Source organism: Drosophila teissieri, chromosome 3L (genome assembly GCF_016746235.2).
Source record: "Drosophila teissieri strain GT53w chromosome 3L, Prin_Dtei_1.1, whole genome shotgun sequence".
NCBI lineage: Eukaryota > Metazoa > Arthropoda > Insecta > Diptera > Drosophilidae > Drosophila > Drosophila teissieri.
The window spans coordinates 21,257,036-21,284,652 of record NC_053031.1 but is presented as its reverse complement, the minus strand read 5'-3'; the positions used below and the strand labels follow the sequence as shown (position 1 = coordinate 21,284,652).

General features: G+C 40.8%; 5 protein-coding genes across 5 annotated transcripts in view; 2 read left to right on the top strand and 3 right to left on the bottom strand.

Moving 5' to 3' along the window:
- The first annotated feature begins 368 nt into the window (after positions 1-368).
- On the top strand, positions 369-3,188 carry LOC122615853 (dnaJ homolog subfamily C member 2). The gene is made up of 3 exons (XM_043791006.1): positions 369-801; positions 913-1,058; positions 1,526-3,188. Exons 1-3 carry the CDS (start codon positions 542-544, stop codon positions 3,064-3,066), a joined length of 1,947 nt encoding a protein of 648 aa, XP_043646941.1. The 5' UTR covers positions 369-541; the 3' UTR covers positions 3,067-3,188.
- LOC122615854 (islet cell autoantigen 1) lies at positions 3,145-4,794 on the bottom strand. The gene is made up of 3 exons (XM_043791007.1): positions 4,074-4,794; positions 3,752-3,991; positions 3,145-3,690 (listed from the first exon to the last, which is right to left on the bottom strand). The coding sequence occupies exons 1-3, from the start codon at positions 4,653-4,655 to the stop codon at positions 3,277-3,279; spliced, it is 1,236 nt and encodes a 411-aa protein (XP_043646942.1). The 5' UTR covers positions 4,656-4,794; the 3' UTR covers positions 3,145-3,276.
- Positions 4,795-5,400: 606 nt separating this feature from the next.
- The window catches only part of LOC122616903, a 57,046-nt gene continuing 34,829 nt past the window's right edge, over positions 5,401-27,617 (top strand). The window contains exon 1 of the mRNA XM_043792491.1: positions 5,401-5,725. The gene's annotated coding sequence lies outside the window, so the exon portion shown is untranslated. The remainder of the gene's footprint in view (positions 5,726-27,617) is intronic.
- Positions 11,754-12,962, bottom strand: LOC122616905. Its single transcript, XM_043792494.1, has one exon. The coding sequence runs from the start codon at positions 12,432-12,434 to the stop codon at positions 12,132-12,134; it is 303 nt and encodes a 100-aa protein (XP_043648429.1). The 5' UTR covers positions 12,435-12,962; the 3' UTR covers positions 11,754-12,131.
- LOC122616895 lies at positions 13,648-14,381 on the bottom strand. The gene is made up of 2 exons (XM_043792480.1): positions 14,145-14,381; positions 13,648-13,821 (listed from the first exon to the last, which is right to left on the bottom strand). The coding sequence occupies exons 1-2, from the start codon at positions 14,379-14,381 to the stop codon at positions 13,648-13,650; spliced, it is 411 nt and encodes a 136-aa protein (XP_043648415.1).

Sequence of the window (27,617 nt, the reverse complement as noted above, 5' to 3'; positions counted from 1 at the left end):
AATTTCAGCAAGTTATATTTTAAAATAATAATACAATTAACAGGAGTTTACTTAATTATTGTATCACACATACTTTTTTCAATGACCCATTTTAACAAATTGTTGATAGTGAAGTGTATTTCATTATGTCGAATTTTAATGTGAACTTGGCAAGCAGTTAATTGCCTAATAAATATTTCAAAATTAACCGATCGTTGTGCACGGTCACACTTTGGCGCCAAGCTAATACTATAGTTGCCATTAGTTTTCAGTAATCGGAATGGGCAACCCTACCACTCAGCAATAGCGATACATGGCCGGCTGTAATCGATAACAGTGGTCGAATATGGAGTTGGAAACAAATCGATGTTACCAATGCTTCAATCGATGATGGCATCGATGTTTCACCACCTCTAGTCGAAACACATGCGGTGCTGCGGAAAAGTGTGATTATATTAACTTAATTTCGACGATTTGAAGGCAGCGGATCGCCAAATTTAGAGTAAACGTGAACCCACAGGAGTGGCAGTGAATGCACATTAAGCAGCTGACCTGACCAGAGATGACGAGCGGTACGGTAGCGACGGCGGTGGAGGTGCAGCTGCCGCTCAAGGTCGTTCGCCGCAAAATCGAGCGCGTTGGCTTGGCTTACTTTGCGCAACGGCGCCAATTTCTAGCTCCCGGCGGCGTGGAGCGCAGCGAAAGCGATGAGAAGTTGGAGGGCGTCGGCGAGGAGGTTGACATCAGCTACCTAAAATCGCTGGATCCCAAGGAATGGAAGGACCAGGATCACTACGCCATTCTTGGTCTGGGCAAGCTCCGGTAAGTGCGGCGGCAGCACGTGGTGGTCATTTCCATGTGCTCGGGTCATTTTCTATCAATATTTTATTGCGCTCCCCAACTTATAATGTATTGTCTGATCATTCCCTTTAGATATGAGGCCAGCGAGGATGACATTCGACGGGCTTATAGACGCATGGTCCTGCTGCATCATCCCGATAAGCGGAAAGCCAAGGGCGAGGAAGTCATCCAGGATGACGACTACTTCACATGCATAACCAAAGCCTACGAGATACTAGGTGGGTGGGAAATGTCCTTGTCAGGTCCTTATTTGGGAGTCCTTCGGGTTGGCCATTGCCCTGGACGGGATTTATACAATCGAAGGCTAAGCATACTTTGATATAAGGTTTAGGAGCATTTACTTCAGTTATATAAAATCATGCCCTACAATCCTCTTGATATTTATAATCAATTTAGATTTTAAAATATCTGGATCTAACTAGTTAATATTCCTTATCCCTTTTAATTCATTCGTTTGGTGTTGCCATTGTCTTAGGGCGCAAAACTTGAAGCTTTATTTTTGTATATCTAAAAATAGCACTAGTTGTTTGCTCTGAAATTCTTTTAAACAAAATGCCAAATTTGCAGTTTTTTTTTTTTTAACCGAATTTGTATTGCTATAATTACTTTTACAATATAGATAGGTATTTTAAACTACCCGGATAACAAGAAAATTAACCTTAAAATACTTAATCTTTAATTTCAGGCACATCCAAGCCGCGACGCAGCTTTGACTCGGTGGATCCAGAGTTTGATGACTCTCTGCCCTCTCAGAACGACATCGATAACGACTACTTTGGCGTCTTGAACAAATTCTTCACACTTAACGGGCGCTGGAGCGAAAAGCCGCATGTTCCCGCCTTCGGGCAGGTGGACGCCAAACGCGAGGAGGTGGAACGGTTCTACAACTTCTGGTACGATTTTAAGTCATGGCGAGAATTCAGCTACCTGGACGAAGAGGACAAGGAGAAGGGCCAGGACCGTGATGAACGTCGCTGGATCGAAAAGGAGAACAGGGCAGCTCGGATCAAGCGCAAGAAGGAGGAAATGTCCCGCATCAGGGCGCTCGTCGATCTGGCCTACAACAATGACAAGCGTATTCAGCGATTCAAGCAGGAGGAGAAGGATCGCAAGGCTGCGGCCAAGCGAGCCAAGATGGACGCCGCCCAGGCCCAAAAGGCAGAAGCTGATCGTGCCATCCGTGAAGCGGCTTTGGCCAAAGAGAAGGCTGAAAAGGCCGAGCAGAAACGAATCGAGCAGATCCGCATCGAACGCGAGCAGCAAAAAAAGGTGCTTAAGAAGGAGCGCAAAACATTGCGCGACAAGGTCAAGGACTGCAAGTATTATGCCAAGAACGACAAGGATCAACTGAAGCACATGGAGGGCACCGAAAAGATTTGCGAAACCTTTAATCTAGCAGAACTGCAAGCTCTAAATAAGGCAATGGAAACCAAGGGCCGTGAGTCGTTTGTTGCTGCCCTGCAAACGGCCGATCAGAAAATAGCTGCCGAGTTGGAGGAGATTAACCAAACACAAGCCAAGAAGATCACCAGCTCTGCGGTCACGCCAAAAGGCGTTAAGGAGGTCAAGAAGAATGAGCTTTGGAGCAATGAAAACGTGCAGTTGCTCATCAAGGCGGTTAATCTGTTTCCCGCTGGTACTGCACAGCGTTGGGATGTCATAGCCACGTTCATCAACCAGCATAGTCCGGGTAACACTGTTCTGGTCAATGCCAGGGATGTGCTTAACAAAGCCAAGGCGCTCCAGAACACAGATCATTCGAAGAGCTCCTTGAAAACCCAAGCCAACGATGCGGCATTTGCCAGTTTTGAAAAGTCCAAGAAAGATGTTCAGACGTGTAAAGATATAACCCTAGGCGAGGAGACGACTGCACAGGCGAGCAAGGAGAACGTGAAACAGAACGGAGTAGATCATAAGTTGAACAATCAGTCGGCCAGGCAAAATGGTACGGCACCAGCTCCTGCTCCAGCAGCTCCCGCAGCAGCAGCCCCAGCTCCGGCCACAAATGGGTCTTCGGGCGGTGGAGCTGCCTCCAAAACCTGGACCAAGGAGGAGCAAGCCCTGCTCGAACAGGCCATTAAAACCTATCCAACGACGACGCCCGATCGCTGGGATTGCATCGCCGCCTGCATACCGAATCGCAGTAAAAAGGATTGCTTGCGTCGCGTCAAGGAGCTGGTCGAGCTGGTTAACTCCAAGAAGGAAGCTCAGGCGGCGGTCAAATGAGTGGGGCTCCTACCCTACTTCCCCTGCCACTCGTCCGCCTCATCCACTTCTAGCTGCTGTGTCCCATATAAATTTTATTTAAATAAAACATAAAAAGTTTTTGAACGTTTAGCGAAAAGTTACATCCAAAGTTTCTCCATTTTGACTAGCTAGTTTCCACAGGTATACGCAGATCAATAAATATATAATCTGTACGGGAGGGTAGTCTGCTCAGGTCTGCTCGGCCACACTGCGCCCGCCGCTTAATTTCAAATCGAAGGCTTGCAGATTGGCCAAGGGATCCAAGTCGGCGAAAAGATCCAGCCAGGGATTGTTAGTAGACTGCGATTTGCTGGGAACCGGGGTGGCGCCACCTGCACTTGCCTTGGAATCCCTGGCTATTTGGCTCGGTATGGGTTGTTGATTCTGCTGGCTAAACAAGCGCGACCATAGCTTGTTACTGCTATTTTGGGCAGGTATTTCTTCATCCAGCGGCGCATCGATAAGCGGACTGTCCTCCAGCTGCTTGGAAAGCTCAATTAGCAAGGATTCATTGTCGCCGCAGGCAGTGGCAGGTGCACTTGGTTTTTCCTCTTCAGACTCCTTTGTTTCCGGCTGGGTTTCCAGCTTATCCTGGTACTCGTTCTGTAAGGAAATGCATTTGTAGTAGGAGTTCTTGAATGAGGGCTCATGAATATGAAGTTACAGCAAAGAATAATGACTGGTCCTTATCCACAGCTTCGATTGGCGGAACGTCCTCGGTGGAGCCTTCATTTTGAGAAAGTTCCTTTAGCACACAGAAGTCGTACTTGGGCTTTATAGTCAAGGCTTTGGATATGGTCTGGAATGTGGAGGCGGCCTTTTGTGCAAAGTTTTTTAACTCCGTTACGTAGGCCACCAGAGCATGGGAATACATGTTGCAGCGGGCAGCTGCTAGTAAATCAATCTGGAAAGGATTAATGGTAGTTACATTGTATAATATTAGATATACATTGATACAAATATAAGTCCTTTAGAACCAGCCTCACCTTCTGAATGGAATCCATTGAGTAGCCATCGAAATTATGTTTGGCCACCCGCACATGGGCCTGTGCCGTGCGAAACTTGTCCAGACCCTTTCCCGTATCTGGATCCAGTTCCTGGCTTGCGGACTTCATCCACGAGAGAGCGGCGCGATATTCCGTGCGCTCCTTCTCCATCGACTGGAGGGTCTGCTCCGTGTCCTTTACCGCCCGGCAGCGAAACACATCGACTTCGTGCTGGAGCCGCAGGAGCGGTACCCGCACGCACATCCTCTGCTGTCCAGCGAAAGATACGGCCTTGGCCGTGTGGGCGATACTTCCGCCCGTGGTTCTGCTCCGCTTTCCCGCCTCCTTGAGGAACCTGCCGAACACGCACTCCTCCTGCGACAGAATGCATAGGCGCTCCTGGTATTGGTCAATGATTTTGCACAGGTTCAAGCTGGTGTCCGATATCGATTTGAACACCTCGATCTTAGAATCCAGTTCCGCGTCCGAGGATATTACGTGCTTGTCCTCCTTCGTTCCGAGCTTGCGCTGCACCACCTTCTTGGTGATCCAGAACTGGTGCTGAACCTCCGACTTGAGCATATTTTCGCCGTTTTCCGTTCCAGTTTTTAGCTACGGATGATTTTTCGTCACTGGGTGGTTGTTTAGGGGGGCGGTTGGGTGGTGGGGTAGCGCTGTCTCGTTATTTTCCACTGTCTATCGCCTTTCGATTTTAATCGTAGCTTCGCAGCACTGTCGACTGCGCAGTTTTTAGGGTCACACTAAAATCCTTCATTCAGGTACTATTTTAAGGATTTAAGTTAAAAAATGATAAATAGTAGTTATATATATAGGCACAATTCTCATATAACCTTATTAAGGCAATAAATTTCATAATTCATAAAATCCCTAAAGTACATATGTATGTCCTTATATGATATAATACAGTTTTTGTAAGCTCCAAAATTGTCAACCATATAATCTCCGTTTACCAATTGTAAGTATTGAAAAACTAAAATTTCATTTGCATGAAATGTATTATTTTTTTTCTTTCGAATTCTTTTACGTTTAATAATAACGGTACAATTGTAGTTTGGCGCTGAGCCACTAATTTCAGTATATTTTCGGTATATAAAAGTGCACGCTACAAAGTACAGTCACACTCTGTTAACGAACTTAACATAGTTCTGATGCAACGCTGCAATCTACAATAATGCGGGCACAACAAGTTTGAAGCGAACTGTCGGCGTCAAACGAAGCTGGCAGAGGAAATGCTGTGTGGGAAAAGTGAAGTTCAGATATAGTATCTCGTTCGCGATTCAGATCGTCTTTGGACTTCGCAGCGGACGAGACGAGACTCTATAGTTTCTCATTCCGTTCCAGACCACGAGTCGCGTATTTGCTGTTTGGCCCTCGCTTTTCCCCAATCGAACCATCCAATTTTTATATTTACGCAAGTGCTTTTCGTTCGCGTCGCGAGTTTTCCTCGTTTGTTTACCTCTGATTATCGCGGTGTGTGTTTGTTTGGATCCTATGTATATGCATATGTGTGTGTCAGCCGGTGGCTTAGCTTCGAGTTTTCAGTTTACCATTTAAGAGACTGCAAAATTGCAATTGCAAAATTGAAAGCAACACATGTTCTTTTGTACGCGACATTGCTAATTCCTGGACAGGTATGTACATATGTTACAAGTTTTAAATGTCTATTTATGAGATACAGTTACTTTCTGACGCTGTACACACAGAGGCACACACACTCGCACGCACAAGAAGAAAGTGAAGATGTATGTATGTGCAAAGCTCAGTAGTTTTCTTGGCAATGAGAAAAAACGGGTTGTGAGGTGGAGTTTTTGCCACCTGCATGTGGGTGTGAGCATGTTTTCAGCCTAAAAGTGTATGTGTGTGTGTGATCTGCCTAAATTGATTAAGGCGAAAAGAAAGATAATGCACTTTAAGACACACTTAAACAACAACACAAACGTCCCCAGACATATTGGCTTCTATTATTTGGGATCCCAAAGAATACACTTCCAAAAATCATACATTTCTCAAAAGAAGTAGTGTCAGCTCAACATTCCTTGTGAAGGATTTATAACAGATGTTTCGATTAGAAGATATTTCCTCTTTTTTATTAGTTAATATATACACAAATAAACTATTAATCGTCTTTAACTGGAAAGATTATATTCATGTTTATCATATACAGATGGTTTTTCATATGCATTAAAAATCTTCAGACAAATGTGTATTTATATAGCATTTGGAAAACGTTTTAGCACCTAGATGTTAGTCCAGAAAATCTTTTCAAAAATACATGTTCTATTATATGTATGTATGGTCAAAGCTTACTTGCGTTGAGAACTTCAAGTGCATCCTTACTAAGGCTGGCTTAAAAATGGCTGAATAGCATTAAATAAGGATTTAGTTAATTTAAAACCAGTTTGGCAAATATCAACTTTAGGTGATCCCTATTTTCTTTCTTGTGCACCAAAGATCTTAGGCCGATGGTGCAATTAGGTTCGGTTGCGGCCACCGAGCACAACAAAAAAGGCAAACAAAAAAGTCTGCAGCTACAATGAAATCATCGAAATACAAAAAAAAACAAAGGCAGCCAAAAGAACTGGAAGTTGGGGGAAAAGGTCACGGCACTTGCTTGCTTGCTAAGCTTTTTAATGGGCCGCCTTGGGCTGAACAAACAGCAACAAAAAACCAACAATTGTTTAATGCAAGCGAGCACCTTGTTAGCTGTCTATGCCCATCTCGCTCTCTTATCTTCTACCTCGCTTCCTCTTCTCGGCTGTTAAAAGATGTCACTGCTTCTGCAACCTGACACAATTGGTGTTATTGTAGTGGTTACTGTCATCGGGCGGCAATAATCATTAATGTATAAAATAAGAACAGCTCCAAGCTGTCTGTCTTACTCTTCAAGCATCGCCTGCTCCCACACTAATATAGGTCTCCTTGTCACTCGCTTGAGACAGCCCGCAACAAGAACATGAAACTACGGGATAACTTCTTTAAAAAGAACTAAGCTGAGGTACCAATAATTTTCAAGGAAATACATATAACGCATACTCGACAACATTGCAAATAAATTGACATAACTAATAGACGCAAAGAAATATTAAAATATTAAATGTACAATTATAATTTTAACAAATGAAAAAGAATATGCTAAATACGGAATTCTGCGTATTTCTGATATTTCCTGTGTTTCTGTTATAAAGTATTTTTAAGATCGTTAAATGTTGTTGAACTTGCTTTTAAACAAGTACGAGCTTAGTATTTCATCACTAAAAAAATCAAACAATATATTTACGAACATTAATTAATTTGGTTTTCAAAAACAAAGCCACAAAAGACGAGTTGCCGTTGATACAAATAAGTCAAACTAAACTTGATTCGCTTTTTACGATACAATTTAAACTAGTTTGGAATGTAGTAAACATTCATTCCATAAGCGATCATGAAAACAGAAATATCTTTGAGATGCTGATATGCTTTATAAAGTTACCATAAAAAATCCATTAATATATTGTAATACACCTTTCAAATTAGTTACTTGTTTGGATATTTTTCAAAATATATAATCTAATGCCTACAAAGATAATATAATTTCGTCGTTCTTTTGGAATGATCTTTTTAGGAAGGTTTTACTGTCACAAAGTTTTTCGTTTCAGTTTCCCTTGCATATTTTCTCACAGTTCCCGCGGTGCAGAAAAAAAAGTGCAAATTTCTTGCAAATACCTGCACATACATAATTTTTTACCCGTTGCTGTTGCCTTTTTGCAAAATTTGTATCGAGTTACTTTGGTCGCTGCTCTCATTTGCATGCTGCGATATTGTTGTTGCTGCTCTGGTTGCTATTTTCTCACTGATTATTTCTTGTGTCGCTGCCGCTTGGCGTTGCTGCAACTAAATTGGCCTTAATTGGTTGCCTTTTTGTTGCCAATTTTGTTGTTACCCCGCTTCACTACGGTTGCAGTTTGCTGTTGCAGCCGCTGTGACCATATTTCTGTTGTCTTGTTGGCCTGTTGCACAGTTGTTGGTCTCTTATCGGTCGTTGCCGGCCGGCTGGAAGCACTTTTGGCCACTTGTCGCATGCAGCCGAGTTTAATTTTTTATTTGCCGCTGCTGCCATCTTGTTGCGCTGCCCTTTTTAGCCGGGTCTAATTGTTGCGGAATCGGCTTCGTTTGGGAAAAAAGGAAACCTCTGGAAGCCCCCATAACAATATCAGGAGTTAATGGGAAAATGTATCTAAAAGATTTGGTTTAGGAGTATTGGTTATAAATCAATAAAAAACATTACATAAAGACCTTAATATAACACATTAACTTACTCAGTTGAAGTCTTTCGAAAATATCTTATACTTATAATTTTCTTTTTAATCGAGCATTAAATGTAATTATAGAAAAATATTATCCATATTTTCTAAGATATTACCATCCCTTAAAAAATTAATTTTAATGACCTCCACACGCTTCAAGAAAATGATTCTATGAACTTGGCCCTGTATTAGATTAACAGTGGGAGGGTTATTTCTGAACTTTTATCTGAACTAATGTTTTTTATAATTTTGTAATTCGAATTCGTGATGGCTTTATGCTTCCCATAGCAAGAGCATTAACCGTTCGACGTGTTATATGGCTTATGTGATATTTCCCAATTTTATTTGTTTTGCTCGCGTTTTTCAGTTTTTTTAGATGCTTGCATTTTTAATACGCTTGCTTGGCTTATTTGATTTAATTAGCCAGGTAGTCGGGCACCAGCCGCTGAGCTGGGTTTTCATTATTGTTTGCAAATTGTGGGAAAATGAACGGATTCCCCGCCACTTCCACTCCAGCCATGTGCAGTTTTATATAGTTTTTTAGTCGCAAATGCTTTTTGGCGGCGATTATGCAATTGAAGCAGTGGAACTAGCCAATAAATCAAAATGCCATTCTCAAGACTGTGGTGGCTGCTGCAAGTGCCACATGCGGCATTAAAAACAACAACAATGAGCTGGATCCCAGTATTCAGAGCATGTCAATGTGGGCCTCCGGTAATGTTAGCCCAACTCCCCCTGTTTCCGCCACAGTTGCCCTCTTAAAAAACCTACACATTTTTTTAACACTTGGAAAAATAAATTAGACGGTTTTGGAATTTTTATCAAGAAAATCCAGAAACATATTTACCTGTACTAATATATAAATATTATAATGAAATATATATTTTATTTCGATCAGAAACTAGAGCGCTACATATTATGCTACAGCTATGAGATTCTTTAAAAAACACATGTTTAGAAAATATACAAATAAAATATTTATTTCTGTGTACGACATTTACCGTTTCGGCAAGGTCTGCCGGCCAGCTGCCAGTTGGTCTCGATCTCCCAGATTCTTGCCACTTGCGACGAATCCGAATCGGAGTGCGGGTATGGGGTATCGGAATGTGCCACATGTGCCACCCATTGCACAATCGCAGAATGTGCGGCTGTCCTGCCGTCCCGCTGTCAATAAACCAACAAAAAGCTAGTTTATTGAGTCGTCCGAGTTGACGCCGGTTCTTGGCTCTGCACTCAGTTAACCCAACGTGTCATGCCCACGCGTCGAGGCCAAGTGGCCCGAACCCAAAATGCATCCGACTGGCCACTCATTCGGTTTGTCATACTATACCCATGCCCATTTAATGTTGTGCATGTGGGCACTCGAAGGGAAAGTGATCGCCAAGGTGTAGGATACGAAAAAGGTATCAGCTAACTACTTTAAGTCACGCCAATTGTTCTGAATGTTCTTCAAGTCCATAAATTGTACTGTACAACTGGAAATATTTAAAACCTTTATCATTTCGTAGTTTCAATAAAGACTGATGTTAATTTAACTCTAAATGGATACTTTTTTTTTGGAAAATTATCTTTTGCCTTGGTGAATTTGCTGACTGCAGCAAGGTTCTTTTTTATACACCTATCAAGTAAACTCATTGCATTTACTGAAGTCGTGAGCTTAAATCTTAGTTTTAATAAGAGACTACCAGATACCCGTTCCTCAGCTAGAGGGAGTGCGAACGAGAAAGTACAACAGTATTTTTGGCATATCAATAGAAATTGGCAAACAAATAATAATGGTTTTATTTATTTATTTATTTAAAGTTATTTAATAATATAATAATAATACCATATTCATAGAAATTGGAAAGACAAATAGTAAAATGAAAAAATTTCACCACATTTTTCAAAACTTTGGGTGCGGCAGTTTTTAGCGGTTGTAGGCTTTAGATTGAAATTTACAAGCCAATACAAAACTAACAAATAAAACCATTTATTTTTTAAAAGTGTGGACCACTAGTTTGTTTTTGGTTATTGCTAATAATAATTGGCTAAGTTGTTCGAACTTCTAAAATTTATGTTCATGTTGTTCTTTATGTTTTACAAATTTATATATATTTTTAAGCACTTTGTTTGACATTTTAAGTCTCTCCTTCTTGTTCGTATGAGTAATTCCATGGACGAGCACATTACGCCGACGTTTTGCAAGCGATTTCTTGATAAAGTGTAGACTTGAATTCAAGTTCTGGGTGGGCAGTGTGAGTGGGGTTGGTCGGAGCAGATGGGGGCAACAACCCATGGGCTGATGACCCAATTGGTCAGTGCACCAATACCACTTAAAAATACCAGCCTCGAATTCAGATGCGCTTTTAGAAGCCCCCTACATGGAAGTTTCCAACTCGAGTTGCGCCTGATCGACTGACCCACAAAAAACCTTTGGGCGGTGCAAAGAGGGGGAAAATTGACTTAAATATAGTTATCAGGCTTTAAGAGGCAGCCACTGCCGCCTGAGCAAATTTATTGATTCTCATTGAGCAGCTTTCTATACTTTCCCGCTCGCACTCCTCGCACTGGCAGAGGAAAAATCGCCAGCGATTTGCTTATTGCGGAAGAAGTGAAAAGTGCGCGGTCTTAAGGCTCGTGCAAATTAATTTGTCTTAGACATTTCAAAGGCATCTCGCGGATGCGTATCTTGCGGTTTTTGTGGTCACTGGGATATTTACATTTCGTACGAGTACGAATACTCGTACCATATCGATTTGCCTGGCTAGGTATCCGATGATGAGTGGGCTTAAAAGAGCGCTCTTTTTCTCTCCTCTTGGCCACAAAGTGCGTTTTAATTAACCTACGAGGCGACCTGGCCAATTACTTTCTGCCTGCTTCTGCTTTTTTCAGTTTGTTGCGAGGATTCGCAGTGACTTTCACTTTCTCGCCCGGCGTGGTGCGGCAGCGTTGGGGTTAGGGGAATCGGAGGGTTAATGAGGATGCCACATTGCTGCACATTTCGTGCCGCTTCATTGTGATTATCTTGTTGAAGAGATTCAAACTGTGGCAGCCGCTTTCATGTAATTTATTTGTTTATTGTTTTGGCCAGGGCCATGCCAGAAACACACACATTGGGGCATGGCACACACACTGCACATCTTACTATACTTTATCTACTATACACCCACTCCTGGAGGCAAGCAACATAAACCATCTTCGATGAATGGGCCTGCGTGATTCGTGAGTGGAATTACGTATAGATTTTAGTCGGGTGGTTTTTAATGTCTGTTAAAGCTGAAAATCACAAAAGATAAACCCATCTGAATTAGGTCTGGTTTCCCAAACAGAAGTTTTAAATACCAACTTATTGTATGTGTTGTTCTTTGGAGAGAAGTTCTTATCATGAATGTTGTATCTTAACCTTTATTCTTTTTAGTAAACACAATTTGTATATGCGTTTATATTTCCCATTTTGTATGTCTTCTAAATTTGTTTCTAAGATATCAGTATACGTTATTATCGATTCTTCAATGCCCTTTTTACGCCACATTGTTTTAATCACTTGCAGCTCAGACCTGTCTGAGATCTCTTGATCACGCGGCCATCTTCAGGAAAGTACAAAAGTCCGTTGCTGTTACACTTGCACTTGCCATTTGCTACTTGTACCGCTGCTCTTGTTGTTGCTGCTCGCTTGTTTACCTATCGTCTTGTTTTGTGTGGAATCGCTCACAGTTGTCCGTCCGTCCAACGCGGAGTCCGTCCGCCTGCATGTCCGCCAGTCTGTCCATCAGCTCGGTTGGTCCGCTTGTCGCTCCGTTAGCTCGTTAGAGCCAAAGATGAACAAGTTTTTCCCCAACTGGCACTCTAGACTTATTTCTTCATGAAGCCAGGAAGCCAGCGATTTCTCATCTTTGTTGCTCTGGTTGCTAATGTTGCTGTTGCTGTTGCTGTTGATGTGGATGTTGATGTTGCAGTTAGTGCTTTCCCTTGATGCAGAGCCACCCCCGACCTCTGGCCCCGTGGAAAACCACACAGCACTCATGCGAGGCGGCTTAATTAGCTCCATGGGCTTTTCTGGCCTCTCTGGCATCTGTGCTTTGGCATCTTCGGATCGGAATTGTTTCGCTTTCGTTCTCACATCCCGCCTCGCAAATGCTATTTTCCGAGTGAGTAAGCTTTTCCAACTGGCGTTTTTCGCACACCAATTTCTCACTTGATCAAAAGAAAGTTCCTAGCGATTGGGTCCTCAAATTTTCACTCAGCACGAGAGGTAACGAAAAAAACAAACGAGACGCAGTGAAAGAGCTAAGTGCATTTCCTGGAAATAACGTTTCCTCTGCCGCAGCCAGCAGAAAAGCCAGTTCAGTTTTCCACACTTTTCCGCACTTTGGCGGCTCTCAACTTGTTTTGGGTTTCGATGACTCTGATTTAATATAGAAGCTCAATGATTCTTTCTTTTTTGTCGTGTTTAGATTCGCATGACGCGTCCTTTTTTTTTAATTACATATAATATATATTAAACGTCTTTTCTTTGTTTACAATTTTAATAAAAACTGGTTTAGGCATTTTTAAGAGGTTGGTTTTTGTACTTATAATTTGTTAGTCCAAGTGATATTTACACAATAAAATGACAGTAAATGAAAATGAAACTGTTGTAATGCAATGCAGTCCGAATATATTAAAAAATCTATAGCAAAAATTGGAAAAAATAAAAGTTAAATTTACTGCAATCGAACAATAAGGATTTCTTTGATCATTTTATAATATGTCTTTATAAAGACATATAAAGAAGACATTTAAGACATAAAAAACACATTTCCATTTAATGCTCCTTTTAACTTCTTTACAAGTTAAAGAAAGGATGTTATGCTGTAATTTATTAGCTCAGTATACAAAATCACTAGATCAAATTTCCCATTCATATTAGATTATTGAACTATATTAAATATGAAAAAATCCCTGAGCTGTAAATCGAATTCCCTGTGAAGCATCTTCTGTTTGAATGCGTTTTTCTCTCCACTTGGCTGCATCTTTCTGTTTTCAACCATCTCCAGTTGAGTCATGCGATCCGCCAGAGAAACACAAGAACGGGCCGGAGAACCCGATCCGCAGATGTGGAGTTGGGTTTTAGATTTGGCCAAGAGAGTAAAGTTGAGTTACGCGGCCACTAAGTAGAGCCAAACTCGATTTCAGTTGGGTTTTTTGTTTTTCTAGTCCCCTCCTTCTTCTCTGCGATTTTCTTCGTTTTCGTTTGTTTTCAGTGCCACATTCCCTGCTCGTTGGCCTGGTCGCTTCTCATATGATTAAGCCAGATTGCTTTCAGCTGGCAGCCGGATCGGAGTCTTCTCTGAAAATCTACAAATCTGCAAAGAGGCGGCCAGTTTCTGCAGTCTGCAGTCTGCAGTTGTTTGCCTATTTATAGCTAGGCGCTTTGGACTTTGAACAGATCTTCGATCCGATGACGCAGCGTCTTTGGTCTTACAGGGGAAAAAACAGATATTAAGAATATTATAATTCGTATAGAGTAAGCTCGTAATAATTTTTTTTTTTTATAATTTCTGAGCTACAAATTATTATGTTAAAGACGGATTTCTTAGATTTTGAAAGTAAAAATTGAATTTTAATTTTACCATAATCCAAATTTAGTTAGCTTGCTATAATTACCAATTGTTAAATATAATGCATACTTGTTTCTGACTTTAGGGTCCGGAAAAAGTAAAACTGTTACAATTTTTGGGTATTTCCTCCAGAAGAGAGGCAATACGTTCATTTATGTGCTGTGACTTGTGCTACGATTTACATCATAGCCATCCAGCTTACATATGTGGTTTCCTCGTGTGGAGTTCAAGCCCCCAGAGGTCGTAGAAATCGCAGAGTCCATTGCGAAATCTTTAGCACACTTGAGATCTGCATTCTTGTGGGGAGGAGAGGCATCCATTGACTTCTTCTTCTGCCCCGAAGACCGTTGCGAAATGCAAATATCAACAAATGAGCAAATCGTTTCGTTATTTGTTTGACAGCAACACAAACGTTGCATCAAAGTGGGTAAACAAAGGCCAGATATGCCGATGGAGATGATGAGATGGAGGCTTGGAGGCTGGATATAGAAATGGAAAATATAGGAGATGATGTTACCTTGGATGCCCCGCCGTTTTCCTGATGAGCGGTTGACCCAGTCGAGTGGTTTTGGGCCAGCAAATGCATTCTATCGTATACTTGGAATCGGACTTGGTTTCAATTGATGCTAATTGCATAATAAGTCTACTTCTTTGGGCTTCCGCATTGTGCCATCTGCTGGGCGGAATGCAAATCCCTCGCAGGTCTTTAATTAAACTCATCACAAACACTTTTACGAGTGCCAAAGGAGGCGTTTGTATTATGAGCGTCGTGGATTACTCATACGCCCCATCGTCCACACCAAGACACGCCCCCTATGCGCGAATCAATGGCAACGCCCCCCGACTTTCGTGGCGCTTTTCCCTGCGTCATGGCTCACATGAGTCGGAAAAACGCGAAAGGAGGCAACTCAAGTGCAGAGATATTTATGGCCCAGCATTGATTTCTGCCATTCGATTCTGTTGTTAACTGTGTTCTGTGTGAAGTTGTGCTTGATTAAACAGTCGATTGGGCGGGGAAATCGTAATTTAAAGCAACAAAGGCTGCGATTAATCGGAAAATCAGATAAGTTGCTGTATTACAATTGCAAATAACAATTTGTTTATCGTATTTAATTTTTTTTATCAAAAATTAAGTCTTAGGTTTAATATTTTAATAAGTAATATAGAATTAAGATTAAGTTCCTTGAAAACTTCTTGACCAATTTACTGGTTTATTTATCTTACACTTCATTTAATGTTCGTGTTTTGCTTTAACTTGTTTACAAAAGGCCAAGGAAGTTGCAAATTCAATATTCAAATGTAATTTGGAATAATGCACCATGAGTGTATTTTCCTTTTCTAGTTCCTAGTTCCCTTTTCATGGCTTGTTAATTTTATCTTTAAAGGAGTGGCAAAAATCGCAGGCCAAGAGAATCGGAAAGCCTTTTCAAGTTCACGGCTAGAAGCGTCGAATAACGAAATACAAACGACGCCCAAAGCCTGCAATTTTTGTGTTAGCCAAATTACTATTATTTGCCGCAACATACGAGTAAACTAACAAACACACATAGATAGATACTTGTACAAAGCAGAGGCACACATGGAAAAAACAAACGCATATAGATATACATAGAAACAGCCTTGTCTGTCTGGCTTTTCGCCTTGGCTCTAAAATTTTTGGCCCTGCAAACGTGGCTGAATGACTTAATGTCCTTTTTGGCAGCCACACCCCAAAAATCTCACCCTGCAAAGCTAGTGCAGTTGTTGTCTAGACTGCGGCAAACAAACTTTATTTGGTTTTTCACTATTCTCCATTCTCCATTCTAATTACTATACTTCCCATTTATTTCACTATTTTTTGGCGAAAAGTGAGTTTTTAGCAGGTGGTTTCGCTTTGGTTTCGACCAGAAGCTTAAGGACCTTCCCCCAATTCCCCCAATTTATAATACCGCGACATTTTGCACTTTGCTATGGCTTCACGTTTGCGTGACTCTAGGTCTTTGCAACAGGAAAATTCCCAAAAAAACAAAAAAAATTAGCCAAATGATAACATTTTTCCTTCGCTTTTATTTCACTTTTAATTCAAAGCGGATTTTGGCATTACCTTGGCGGGGTCTCTCTTTGTTTTGGTTAAGCTTATGGAAAATGGCAGTTTGAGGGGTTCAATGAAGTTCAGTTTTTGATATTTGCGTGCCTGGCCACAAAAAGTTTTTAATGCTGCACACAACGATGCGCATTGCCGATAAGGTTGCTCTCCCTCTATTCAAAGTAAGTAAAATAAAAAGGGTTTCGCATTGCATAACACCATCAATCTTTTGACCAGGCCAAAAGCAAGGAGGATAGGCTATGCTCTGCCGCAGGCCATATATCATTCACCGTGTCTGCCTGGCTTAACAACATGCAACTCCAAGCTCCAAACTGCAAACGGCAAACCGGCAAACACAGCAATTAAAGCCAATGAATTGACAAGAAACTGCTGGCCCAGGCTAAAAATCTGCCAAACAATTGTTATCTACCAGCGAACAGAGACAATTGCCGCCTTTGTCTTTTGGCAAAATTCAGGGTGAGGCCGCCAGCGAAATGTTGGCCAAATTGTGGGGTACTTTTCTGCAATGATTCGCCAGTATTTTTAAATAGTAGAAAATAAAATTTGCATTTTACCTTAGAAAGATAAATGTTTCGAATGCTACCCTTCACTGCTTGTACAAAACAATGAGTGATACTTCGGGCACAGGTTTCTCTCAATTCCATTTTTCTCTAAAAATCTGTGCCTATTTAATATATTCATCTCTGATTGAAGGCTACAGAAGAACATCAAAATATATAATGTTAAAATTAAGCACAAATTGCAATTAAGGTCAAGTTTGAGTTGTCGTCTGCTGCTTGATCTGCTTATAGTGAAATCACCACATTAAATTACCAAAGCGGAAACAGATTAATTTCGAGCAATCGAGCCACGTAATTAACCAGCGAGATGATGACGATGCTGCATGATTACGTTTAGAAGCGCCAGCAAATGATTCTCGATTTTGCAACTTCCACATCCACAAAATCTCCGCCTGAGTTGCAAGCTCATGAATTTGCGGTTTGTTTGGGGCCTTGGCCATAACTGTAAGTTTGGGGGTGCAACATGCTGCGATTTTGCCTGGCATGCTGTTTTGTATATGGGCTCTTATATGTGTGGACTCATTGGTTGTGAATGAAATATTTGAATCGGCAGTGGCAAAAGGTTATAAATACGACATGGTCTGCAGCTGAAGTTCTCGGGCTAAATGCGCTAAATCTTGTGGCACGAATGAGCAATGAATTTTGCTGCCATTGGTATTTCAGATACAAATTTATTTGGGGTTTTTTGAAAATATCTGGATAAAGTTGTTTTTATTAATCATTCAGCTGGGTAACTTTTACAAAACTAAATATCAACAGACTAAGAAAGTTGCCTAATCCTAAGCATTGAAACAAATGGCACGTCTTTAAAAATGTATAAAGTTCGGCAGAATTTCTAGTGATTACAATACCCATACTCGTATCCAAAGCTTAAACTTCTTGCATACTTTCCATGGAAATGATAGACCAAACAAACACCTATTCATTTTCTAGTATCGCTTGCAGCCTTTTCTGGCTTGTTATACTCACTTTCGCTGGCAAGAAAACGATCAAAACAAACGAAATAAATAAGGGGGCAATAAAAACGATAAAATAAAAATAAAATATGTAAAAAAGCCAAAAAACGCTTCGGGACCCAAGTACTGGACCTCTAGCCGCCCGCCCCGTATAACTCGACCACGCCCACGCGACGTTTTGGCGATTTGATCAAAATGCGCATAAATTTGTGGCCAGCACTGTTGTGTGTGCGGTTTCTGCCAAGTGAGACGTCCGTGGCGCCCACTGTCCATGCGGGTGGTCGACTGTGGAAAATTGGAGAAAAGACCATTTGCATCTTTCTCTCCGGGTTGCAAGTGTGCAGATCTTTGTACACTGGCAGAAATTTGGAGGTATGCGAATTTAATTTAACAGCCTTTTTGCAAATATGAATGTTCAATACAACAAGATAATTAGATTGAAGTCAATTACTTTTGCAATTACTAAATTACTAACTACAAATGTAAATATTTATCATAAATATCACACGATCTAACAAAATATTTTTGACCTAAAAAATTATACTAAAACTATATTTTTTCTGTGCATCTAAGTGATTGACTTCGAATTCTAAAACAAGAAATTTGAATTTAATTGCGCAAGTTTGTGCGAGTCAAGCAAGGGATACGAGCAAAGTTGCGATGCGACAAAGTGTATTTATTCTGCTTTGAAGCGAGTGACAAGAAAACCTCTTTTCCTTTGAGCCTGGGAAAACGCGGCAGATGAGATTTGGCTGACATCAATCAGGCGGAGATCTTTGCATTTTGTCTGTTTTTCTTTTTTGGGGGCCGGTGTTTGTTTGTTATTTTGTCTGCGACACGATGACGTTTTCAAAGTCCAAAAACTAAAAAACTAAAAAACTAAAAAAATCCGATGAGTGAAAGTACATTCGTATGTGGCACTGCAGTTGTTGTCATTTCATTTCATTTCTTTTAGCCGGGCCGTAATGTGTGTAAAGTTTGCAACCGTCGACAGACGACTTCTCATGGCTGTTTGTCTCTGCGGCTTTTGATTGTCTGGCGATAGCCAATAGAGATTTTCATTTGTCAGTCAAAACAGCCACGGCGAAACAAAAGCCGATTCCGAAACCAAAAACTGCGATAGACCAAAGACGAAAGACGAAAGACGAGACGCGTCTGTCAATGACACAGAAAGAGAGTTTAAATCTTCGAAGACCACGAGCATGATGTGTACTTGTTGCACTGGGTCTGATTAGACTTTTTTGATGTTCGAGTATCTGCTTTTCACTTTCCCTCTCGCTGGCCTCCCGTTTCTGCTTTGGTTTCTTCTGCGTCATCGAGAGATTTCCAATTCTCCAATCGGGGGGCACGTGCTCATCCATTGAGTGAAGACTGTCTGCGGAATTCTTTCAAAAAGCTGTTGATTAAGGGCTCCGATTACGAGATCATTTTCTTCACCGGAAGTGCATTTGCCCTGTGCATCACAACAGCCAAGAGTATGGGTAAAATATGTGAGGTAGGTAGGAAAACGTATTCTAGACCACAACCTTCCTCGGAATCTAATGAAGATCCTAATAATATTGTCATCAAATTTAAAAAAGGAAAATATAACTCTAAGGGTTTTTTAGTATGGGAGTTTAATCGCATGGTGTGCCAAAAATTGGTAATCTATAAAAGTTGATAAGTGACTTTTTTTTAAATTTAGAATTGGTTTAGTTTAGAACGGAGAGATCTTTAATATTAAATAATTGGTAAATTGGCCTGCCTAATTCTAATCACCTTTTGGCCAGCAGCAGTCAAGCTCCGTTGAACCGCTGGGCATAAAACAATGACCTCAGTAAATTCGTTTTTAATGATTCCGAAACTTGTCCTTCAAAATTAATTACGCCCTTTACTTTGCCAAGAGTATATATGTATACAGTAATACAGTGCAGGTACCTTGCCCAAGTGAACTTTGCTCTGAAGACATGAACTTTACACTGTGCACATTAATCTCAGCTAGGCTCAGCTGCGCCGACTAATTACGCTAGCAATCTTTTAATTATGGTCCAACAGTCTCGGAAAATGAAACAAAAGCGGCCCACAAAAGATTTGTTAGTATTTTCCAGCAGTTTTCTACCACTCATTACCAACGATTCTTGTCACTAATCACGATGCTGATGGCTGAAGAACCAAATTAAAAAGAGACGCAAGTTCTAAAAAAAAGCAGCTAAAAAACATCAACAAATGTAACTGGGTCAAGTTGTTGTTGCCGGGGCTGCCGTTGAAAAATACAAAATAATTGTGGAAAATCTCAAGATCTTTTTATCTGCGGTTTTATTTTGTTGTCTTTCGGTTTTGTTTAGTTTTCGTACGTTTAATGCGCTGGCGGATGGCCGGATCGACGAACTGGGGAACTGGGCCGAGTTTCAATTAAGTTTTCAGCCCGGAGCCAAACACACGCCCCCAGCAATGGGTCTTCAGATCTTCAAGGTAAAACTTTTGTACACCTTACGCACTCGAGAAGCGCGGAGAAAGGCTTGAGAACTCTGAGAGTGGCCAATTAGGGTGTATTAGGCAATTAGAGGTAATCAGCCTTGCTGGAAATTACCTTTTCACAATTATTCTAATGAATTGAGGGAGGTGTTTCCGCTCTCGGTTATGACGATTGAAAAGTTCTGACTGGCGTTCTCTTCAGCACTTATGGGAAGTGTTTTAAAGCCCTAGACAAAATTTAAATTAAATCTTAACAGATTTTTAAATTATCTTTATGCTTCTTAGTGTGGTTATTGAAAATATGATTGGCTTAAGAATATTATTAATAATATTGGTGCGAAATTATTTATTGAATGTCTTAAGCCAGAAGCCACCGCAACCAGATTGCACTGTCACTTGTTACATGTCAAAATATTTAATGCTTGTTTGCCTAGAAATAGAAAAATATCTTTGATAGATGATAGATATTTCCGTCTCCCACCTCACTCCTTCTGCAATTATCGGCCGCCAAAATAATCGATGAAAATGGGGAAAGGTGGCTTCGTGCGATTTTCACGTCGGACATCCCAAGCGGTCCATTGCCCAACTGGACGGGAGTCAATAAAAATAATTTCGCGAAAGTTGTCGCACAATATGGTCGCGCATTGAGTGTTTACTTCATTTTCATTAAGATGTATTTTTAAGTTTTATTTTCTCCGGCTTTTTATTAGATTGTAATGTTTAATGCTGCCGCTGGCTGCAGTGCCGCAAGTTGCCAGTTGCCAGTTGCCACATTTCGCAGCCATAATTCAACTAATTAAATGCACATGAAAAATTCAGCACTCGAACAGGCAAACTTGACAAATGGCATTAAGTTTTAAGCCACGGGGAGGGGGGGGCATATCAAATGCCAAGCCAAAAACTTCGGGATGAAACGCACTGAGAAATGTTTCAATTTGAAATGCACAACGAATTAATGCATATTTTAGAGATTGGAGATTGGAAATAGTTTGAATTAGTCATGGGAAAATAACAGGCGAGAGTTGGCATAGGTCAAGTTGGGTAATGTACAAGTAATATTACTTGAATATACATAGGTGTTATGAAAACTGTCGCCCAATACATACTTCCCTGAGTATTACAATCCTTTATATTGGCTTAAGCTAGAAACCCCAATTTCGTTTAACTAACGACTACGATTTCCCCACATACTTAAGCTTTGTCTAATCCAACCGACCAATTACCTGATTATTGTTAAATCTCTGGATCTTCGCTGGCCACTTAGGGGAATTAACCAGATTAGCAATGGCTTGGATCATATGTATACCAAGCTTGTAAATGGCGGCCAGAGACGTCGGATCGAGAAATGGTTTTCCCAATCAATTAGCTCTGACCTCCGGGTGCCCTTCGGACCTGCACTCGCCGCGGGAGGTTTTCCATTTTCCCTTTCTTTCCTTCGCACCGAAACCCATTGATCATTGTCTATGAATTGGCCGAGATCGAAGACACGATATTGCCCTAGGTTTTGGCTACCGTTCCGACTGGCCACTACCTAAGACCCAAGCCAAAACAAAACTCAAGCCCAAAACAACCTGGTCAGCAGGCAACTTACAACTTGGGCGCAACTTTCACTAATTTTCAATGCGAGCAAACTTGATCGGTGAATTGCGGCAGCAGGACGCACTTCGTTTAATATTTCTCACCCATTCTCAGTCCCACCTGGGTTTGATTTGATTTTCCAGTTCGCCCAAATGCCCAATCAATTGGACACTTTTCCACTTTATTTTCCACACTAATTGGAGCGGACACGCGGGACTTCAGAATGCTTCCCACTCTCGTGCCGACCAATTTTGATACTCTTAATGAAAAACCATCCAAATGAAAATATAATAACAGGGCAATCAAGCAAATAAATTACATTCCTTTATATGTGCAAGTATAACAAAGCGTGTATTTAAATCATAAATATTTATTAATCAACTTAAATGACTTATTCGTAATTGAAGCGATTTCTGATATAATTATCTGTTTCGCTTGCACTGGCTTGCCAATTTTTAACCAATATAAATATTATAATTAGGTTTTGTTTAAAGTTTACTTTCTTGCAAGGGTAAGAAACGGCTTGGTATTAAAATATTTTGATAATTAATTAATGCTATGGAATTTTCATATATTTTTTAGATCAGTCTTGTCTTGGTAGCATTATAACATCGCAACTTTTTACGGTTTCCCAAGAACCATCGATATAAGAATTACATAGGAATACATAGTAATTTGCAAAAATACTATATACTATAAAATCGGGAATCCCAAGTGTTTGGATAATTAAAATTGCCTTCAACTGAAAACTTGAACTGCCATTTCCTTTCTGGCCTTCCGCTGTAACCGTAGTTTTACCGTTTTACTATAACACGCAAATAGCAAAATCAGTAAAAAAATATATATTTGAAAAGGGGCAGCGGGGGAAATGTCGGCTGCTGTGCTATAATTATATTATAAAATGCGCCCATAATAGACTTGTTTTTCGCCCCTGGCTAATTTGCAATGTTGGCCAAATCTGTTGGCGTTTTATTTTCGTTTAATTACTGGTGGTGCCGCCGTCGCAACTCTTGCTGCATTAATTGGCTTGTTTTGCTTAATAATGATTATTGGTTTTTATGACTCCTTGATTATGCGATGATGCATCGAAAAAAGAGAGTCTGCGAGGAAAGTCTCTGCAGTGGCTCTTGTTTTTTCCACAGTTTCTTTGGTTTTTGTTGTTTTTTGTTTTCCGCCGGCTCTTTGGCGAGGTGTTGAGCATTTTGTTGGAGTTGATGGCTTGTCAGTCAGGCAACTCAACTGCCGGACTGACAGACATTGTCGGTCTGTTTTAAAACGCCGCACCGTTTCTATGTCTGGTTATGCTGGTTGCTAGTGTGCTGCTGTCTTAATTATGTAATGTGCGCTTTTGAAGACAATTTAAATGGCCGCCAGTTGTGAAAAACAAACAAACACGAACCTCGGTGGCCCAGAAACGCCTGGAACACGGGGAAACTGATTAGGAAGTCGACCGACCATTGATATGCTCTGAAGCGTCGAACTTAAGCACCTATTCAATACAAATTTCATCAATTCAGTTTGTATAAATCGGTTTGTTCTTTGTACATACATAAATTGATTGGAAAATGAGTTATAGAAAGCATCCTAAGTATCCTGCAGTGTGATCAAACGGCCGAAAAGCAGGACAAAAGTGTACGCTTATAGCCAAGTGGCCAGAACGACCGTGGGATTCACTATACCTTGCCCTACTACGACTATATAGGGTATGGGTATGGTGCATAATTATATGCACTTGATCGGCGGAGAGCGTGTGAGCGAGATAGAGCGCCAAAATGTGCAACTGAAGTGGACAGCCAAGTGGACAGCGAATTATGAATGATGACGCAATGCGGTCTCATCGATGGAGCTGGAAAAACCGTGGCACCGTTGGACTGGGACGGACCCAACCTGCCAGTTGCTCCTGGTTGAAGCTCTTGACCCCGTTTAATGCGGCATGATGACTGCTGAGAAAAACCAAAAACCAAAAACCAAAATAAAAGCCGAAAATATCAAAATCTCGAAACGCTTCAGAAACTTTTAGACGCCCCCGAAACTTGCGTTGCATTTTAATTGCTCTGCGATTAAGCGGCAATTACATAAAATTAAAAACAAAAGTTGATTTCGAACTAAATGATTACGGCAGAGGCAGTCCAAAGCAGAAACAAGAGCAATGCGCAAGAAGAAAGTGAAAAAGAGCGAAGAAAGCTGCAGAAGAAACGCAAAAAGAAGAAAAACGATTAGTTACATTCGCTTAGCAAAATGTTGAATAATTGCTTATAATTATGATAATTCAACTAAATACCTGCGCGGGCGGTTGCATCAGCCCCATTTGCACCACTAACCCACCGAAGAGCCACCGCGGAACCACCGCACCACTTCAGCACGCAAGTCTCTACACACTTGGCTGGTTAATTTATGTCATGATTCCGCACACCAAATCCAAAGGAATTTTCCTATAAATTACCCGGGCTTTCCCTGTCGCCCAGCAATTCGTTGTTTTCAGTTAGCAAAAATGTCAGCGCTTTTGTTTTTTTGTTTCTATCGTGTGTGATTTCTTCTAATTTCCCTGCAACATCATTACGAAATGAGACTTTTCCATTCGATCTTGTTTTTCTTTCTTTCATACCGTTGCACTAGAGATTTTCCCCCTGCCGCCCAGTGAAACGTTGGATGGGGCCAAAGATCCCAGTGACATTTCCACATGCAAGAAGGCCTCCTCTTGAGAAAAAATACTTTTTGGCATGCGCTGACACGAAGAAAACATTAGGAATTCTTTGGGGCCATGAAGAAAATTGTGAGGGCGCGGTTTCTTGCCGTGCTGCATCAATAAATTTAGCTCATAACGCTGAGTGACAGTAATGTGTCATCAGCGGGTGGAAATAGTTTCTAACGAAGTGGGAGTTTCCTCCTCAGCAGTGTTCGTGCATTTCTACGGAGTGAGAAATGAGTTTGCGCCGCCGAGGTGGCACATCCATTCGATCTGATTTACACGGACTTTATGCTGGATATAAAGCGGCTAACCACACTGATTTACTCGGCATAAATATTTATCTGGGCAGGGCGCCATTCAATTATGGAGCTATGTCACCTAAGTTATGGGGCAGTTGCCAGTATGCCTACTGAGCATAGATATTTTATTTAAAATCATGAGAAAATATAAAATCCTCTAGGTTCATGGTCATATTATTATTTTTTGGAAATTATATAGAATATTTTAGCTGAATTTACATTTTTTTTTGTTAAGAATACTTTTAAATGCGCAATGTATGGTTATTTAGGTGCCTATTTATATCGGAATGAATCTTATTTGTATAACCAAATATATTTAGGTCACTTCACCCTTTTCGCCCCTCCCACACTTAAAAATGCCAATTCCGAATGCATCCCTCAAAAGCTTTCGATAATGATTTTGAATTTCGCCTTGTTATAGCCACAACTTAAAATCCAGACCGTTAACCTATTCGGATTGGGCGCCAACTAATAAAATCATCAACCTGTGGCCACACAATCCATCAAATTGAAGTCCAGAAAGCGACAGGGGCCAAAAGGGTTAAACAATTTTCCGCACACACAATTGAAACGCACTCTTCGAACTCGAGATGCAAATGAAGTTTTCGACTTATGCCGGGTCTCGTTTTTTGAATTTTCGTTAGGCTTGGAGCAAGAGTTTCGCTTGTGCGCATAATTTAAAATAATGACGGCACATGAAACTTAATGCGTCTGAGCCGAAAGAGATCGATCTGGAGGCATGGCAGGTGGATCAAATTGAACCCAGGCTGATGATGCCTGATGATGCCCGATGCCTGCCTGATGAATCGAAGAGGCACACTCGCAAATGCTTGGACACGTTTGGAGTGTAGTGTGTATAACAGGTGTCACTCTCACTTTTTGTTCGGTGGTGCTAGCCTACATACATAACAATTAGCCAACGAAACGAATGGCCAAACTCACACGCAATTATGGCATCCTTGCCGTATCGGCGAGTTGTGATCAGTGATCAGTGCCACTGCCACTGTCTCCTTATATTTTCCTCTCGCCTTTTTGTCACTTTCCTTTTGCAATGCAAATTTCTCGTGCCGACTATTAATTGCTAATGGGATTCAACAGCCAAAAAAATAAAGGAGAAATAACCGTAGACAATCGCAAAGAAAAAACCGGCCGTGAAAATCGTCAACCAAATGCGGCAACCTGACTTTAATACCCCCCATTCCATTCCATCCCATCCCATCACATCTCCTCCAGTCACCTGCATTTTCCTTCTCCTGCCCACGAAGATCGCTGCTCATTCACAGTAGGCAGTTTTCAGCTACCGCGGCTTGTATGCAGATTTCGAGGAAAGTTTTTCTGGTGGAAAACACCACCAGGGTTCGCAAAGCCTGTTTTAGGATTTTTAATAGCCAAGGCTTTATGAGCGACTAAATTTATGAATATTTACAGACCTTAAACATAAACATAAACATGCACTGATCACAAGTCACGCGAATGATTGTTATGCATATATATGCAATCAAATGAATTTGACACAGTCTTCTTAAAATTGTTTGCGGATCGAGTGAAAGAAAGCTGTCGAAAAAATACTTGCTATGCAAAATTTGACTTTTCCAATTATTTTCTTCCTTTCTACATCATTTTATTTCTATATAACTATGCAGTAGTAAAAATCTGAAATCTCTGCCATTTAGGTACACTAATACAACAAATATGAAAAAAATCTGAAATGAAATCCTAGCTATTTAACCTTTTTTTTTTTTAATAGAAGGCAAATGGCCGTGAATGATGAGGCTAGTGGCAGTCGCCTCCAAACAATTTGTCCTGGGGCACTGAAAATAAAACTTTCCTTGCACAGAGTGGTGTTACCCTCCCCTCCGACTTATCCCCCGAGTTATCCAAAGTGTCTATAACTCCCTCTTTTTGGGCTTATCGCCGATCTTTAGACGTAGGCACGTTTCGTTCATTGCCTTGGCTTCAGTTGTTATTGTTGTTACTGTTGCTGTTGACGTGTTGCCAAATGACCATATTCAAGCTTTTATTGTGGCTCGTATTAGATTGCCATGGCCAATGCATAAATCTGTTATTGAATGCGAACTCGAATTGGACTCGGAATCCGATCGAGAGCGCTTCCAAGAAAGCCAGTGTGAGGCCAAAAAAAAGGCATTTGACTCTGGACAAGCGATTCGTCTTTATGTATTCTTAATCGCAAATATTTTAAGAAAGGCAGAGTGATTTCGAATTTATTCACAAGCTCCCTTTCTCAACCTATTGTCATTTGTTAAAAAATGGAGGTAGAATTAAACAAATGCAAGCTCCCTTTCTAAACCTATTGTCATTTATTAAAAAATGGATGTAGAATTGAACAAATGCATTTAGGAGTATTACTATTTGACATGGTTCTGATTTCATGCTGTTTAGATTTTGATATTATCTTTGTTTCTATATATGCTTATTAAATCCGAAGGGGAACGTGTTTAATTATTATTTCATTTACCGAAGCAAAGTCTGTAAAAACACTTTGTTCTTTATAAGAAAGCGAGCAATGACAGCTTATTATTTAAATAACGAAAAAGCCAGTTCACAAGTTTCAAATGAACTAAGGACCATCTGAGTTTGAAATGCCGCCAATTACCAGCTGAAGTGGATGTGCTAAAAAGCACCCACTTACATATTTCATTTTCGCATACCACCTTTCATAGAGTGGAAAGTTCTGGCCCGCGGTGAGTCACTAAGCTCCAATAAGACACGGTTCCAGCGCTTTAAAGTCAACAGCATAAATCCGATCTCCTATCGCAGTTCTCCCTCTCGTTCTAATAAGCCAAACAATAAATCATCATCGAGGCTTATATTTTTAGCAGATTTCTTAGCCAAAACTCTGCTGACTCACGATCCCTGAAGAGCTCCAGGCTCCATACATATGCGCATACTCGTATGTATGTAAGTACCCAACCATGGGATCCCATTCCCAGACTGAAACGGCGCTTCGCTTTGGGCCTTAGTCGCGTCTCTTCTTGGCTTTCCTGTTGTTCTGCTAAAGCTAACAAATTCTGG

Excerpts from the sequence above, each read along its gene's own strand:
- LOC122615853 (XM_043791006.1), top strand. The coding sequence starts at position 542 with ATGACGAGCGGTACGGTAGCGACGGCGGTGGAGGTGCAGCTGCCGCTC. Across the intron at positions 802-912 it reads CTTGGTCTGGGCAAGCTCCG|ATATGAGGCCAGCGAGGATG; the intron begins GTAAGTGCGGCG and ends CATTCCCTTTAG. Across the intron at positions 1,059-1,525 it reads CAAAGCCTACGAGATACTAG|GCACATCCAAGCCGCGACGC; the intron begins GTGGGTGGGAAA and ends CTTTAATTTCAG.
- LOC122615854 (XM_043791007.1), bottom strand. The coding sequence starts at position 4,655 with ATGCTCAAGTCGGAGGTTCAGCACCAGTTCTGGATCACCAAGAAGGTG. Across the intron at positions 3,992-4,073 it reads CAATGGATTCCATTCAGAAG|ATTGATTTACTAGCAGCTGC; the intron begins GTGAGGCTGGTT and ends AATCCTTTCCAG. Across the intron at positions 3,691-3,751 it reads ACCAGTCATTATTCTTTGCT|AACGAGTACCAGGATAAGCT; the intron begins GTAACTTCATAT and ends ATTTCCTTACAG.
- LOC122616905 (XM_043792494.1), bottom strand. The coding sequence starts at position 12,434 with ATGCCAGAGAGGCCAGAAAAGCCCATGGAGCTAATTAAGCCGCCTCGC.
- LOC122616895 (XM_043792480.1), bottom strand. The coding sequence starts at position 14,381 with ATGCAACGTTTGTGTTGCTGTCAAACAAATAACGAAACGATTTGCTCA. Across the intron at positions 13,822-14,144 it reads GTAAGCTGGATGGCTATGAT|ACCAAAGACGCTGCGTCATC; the intron begins GTAAATCGTAGC and ends TTCCCCTGTAAG.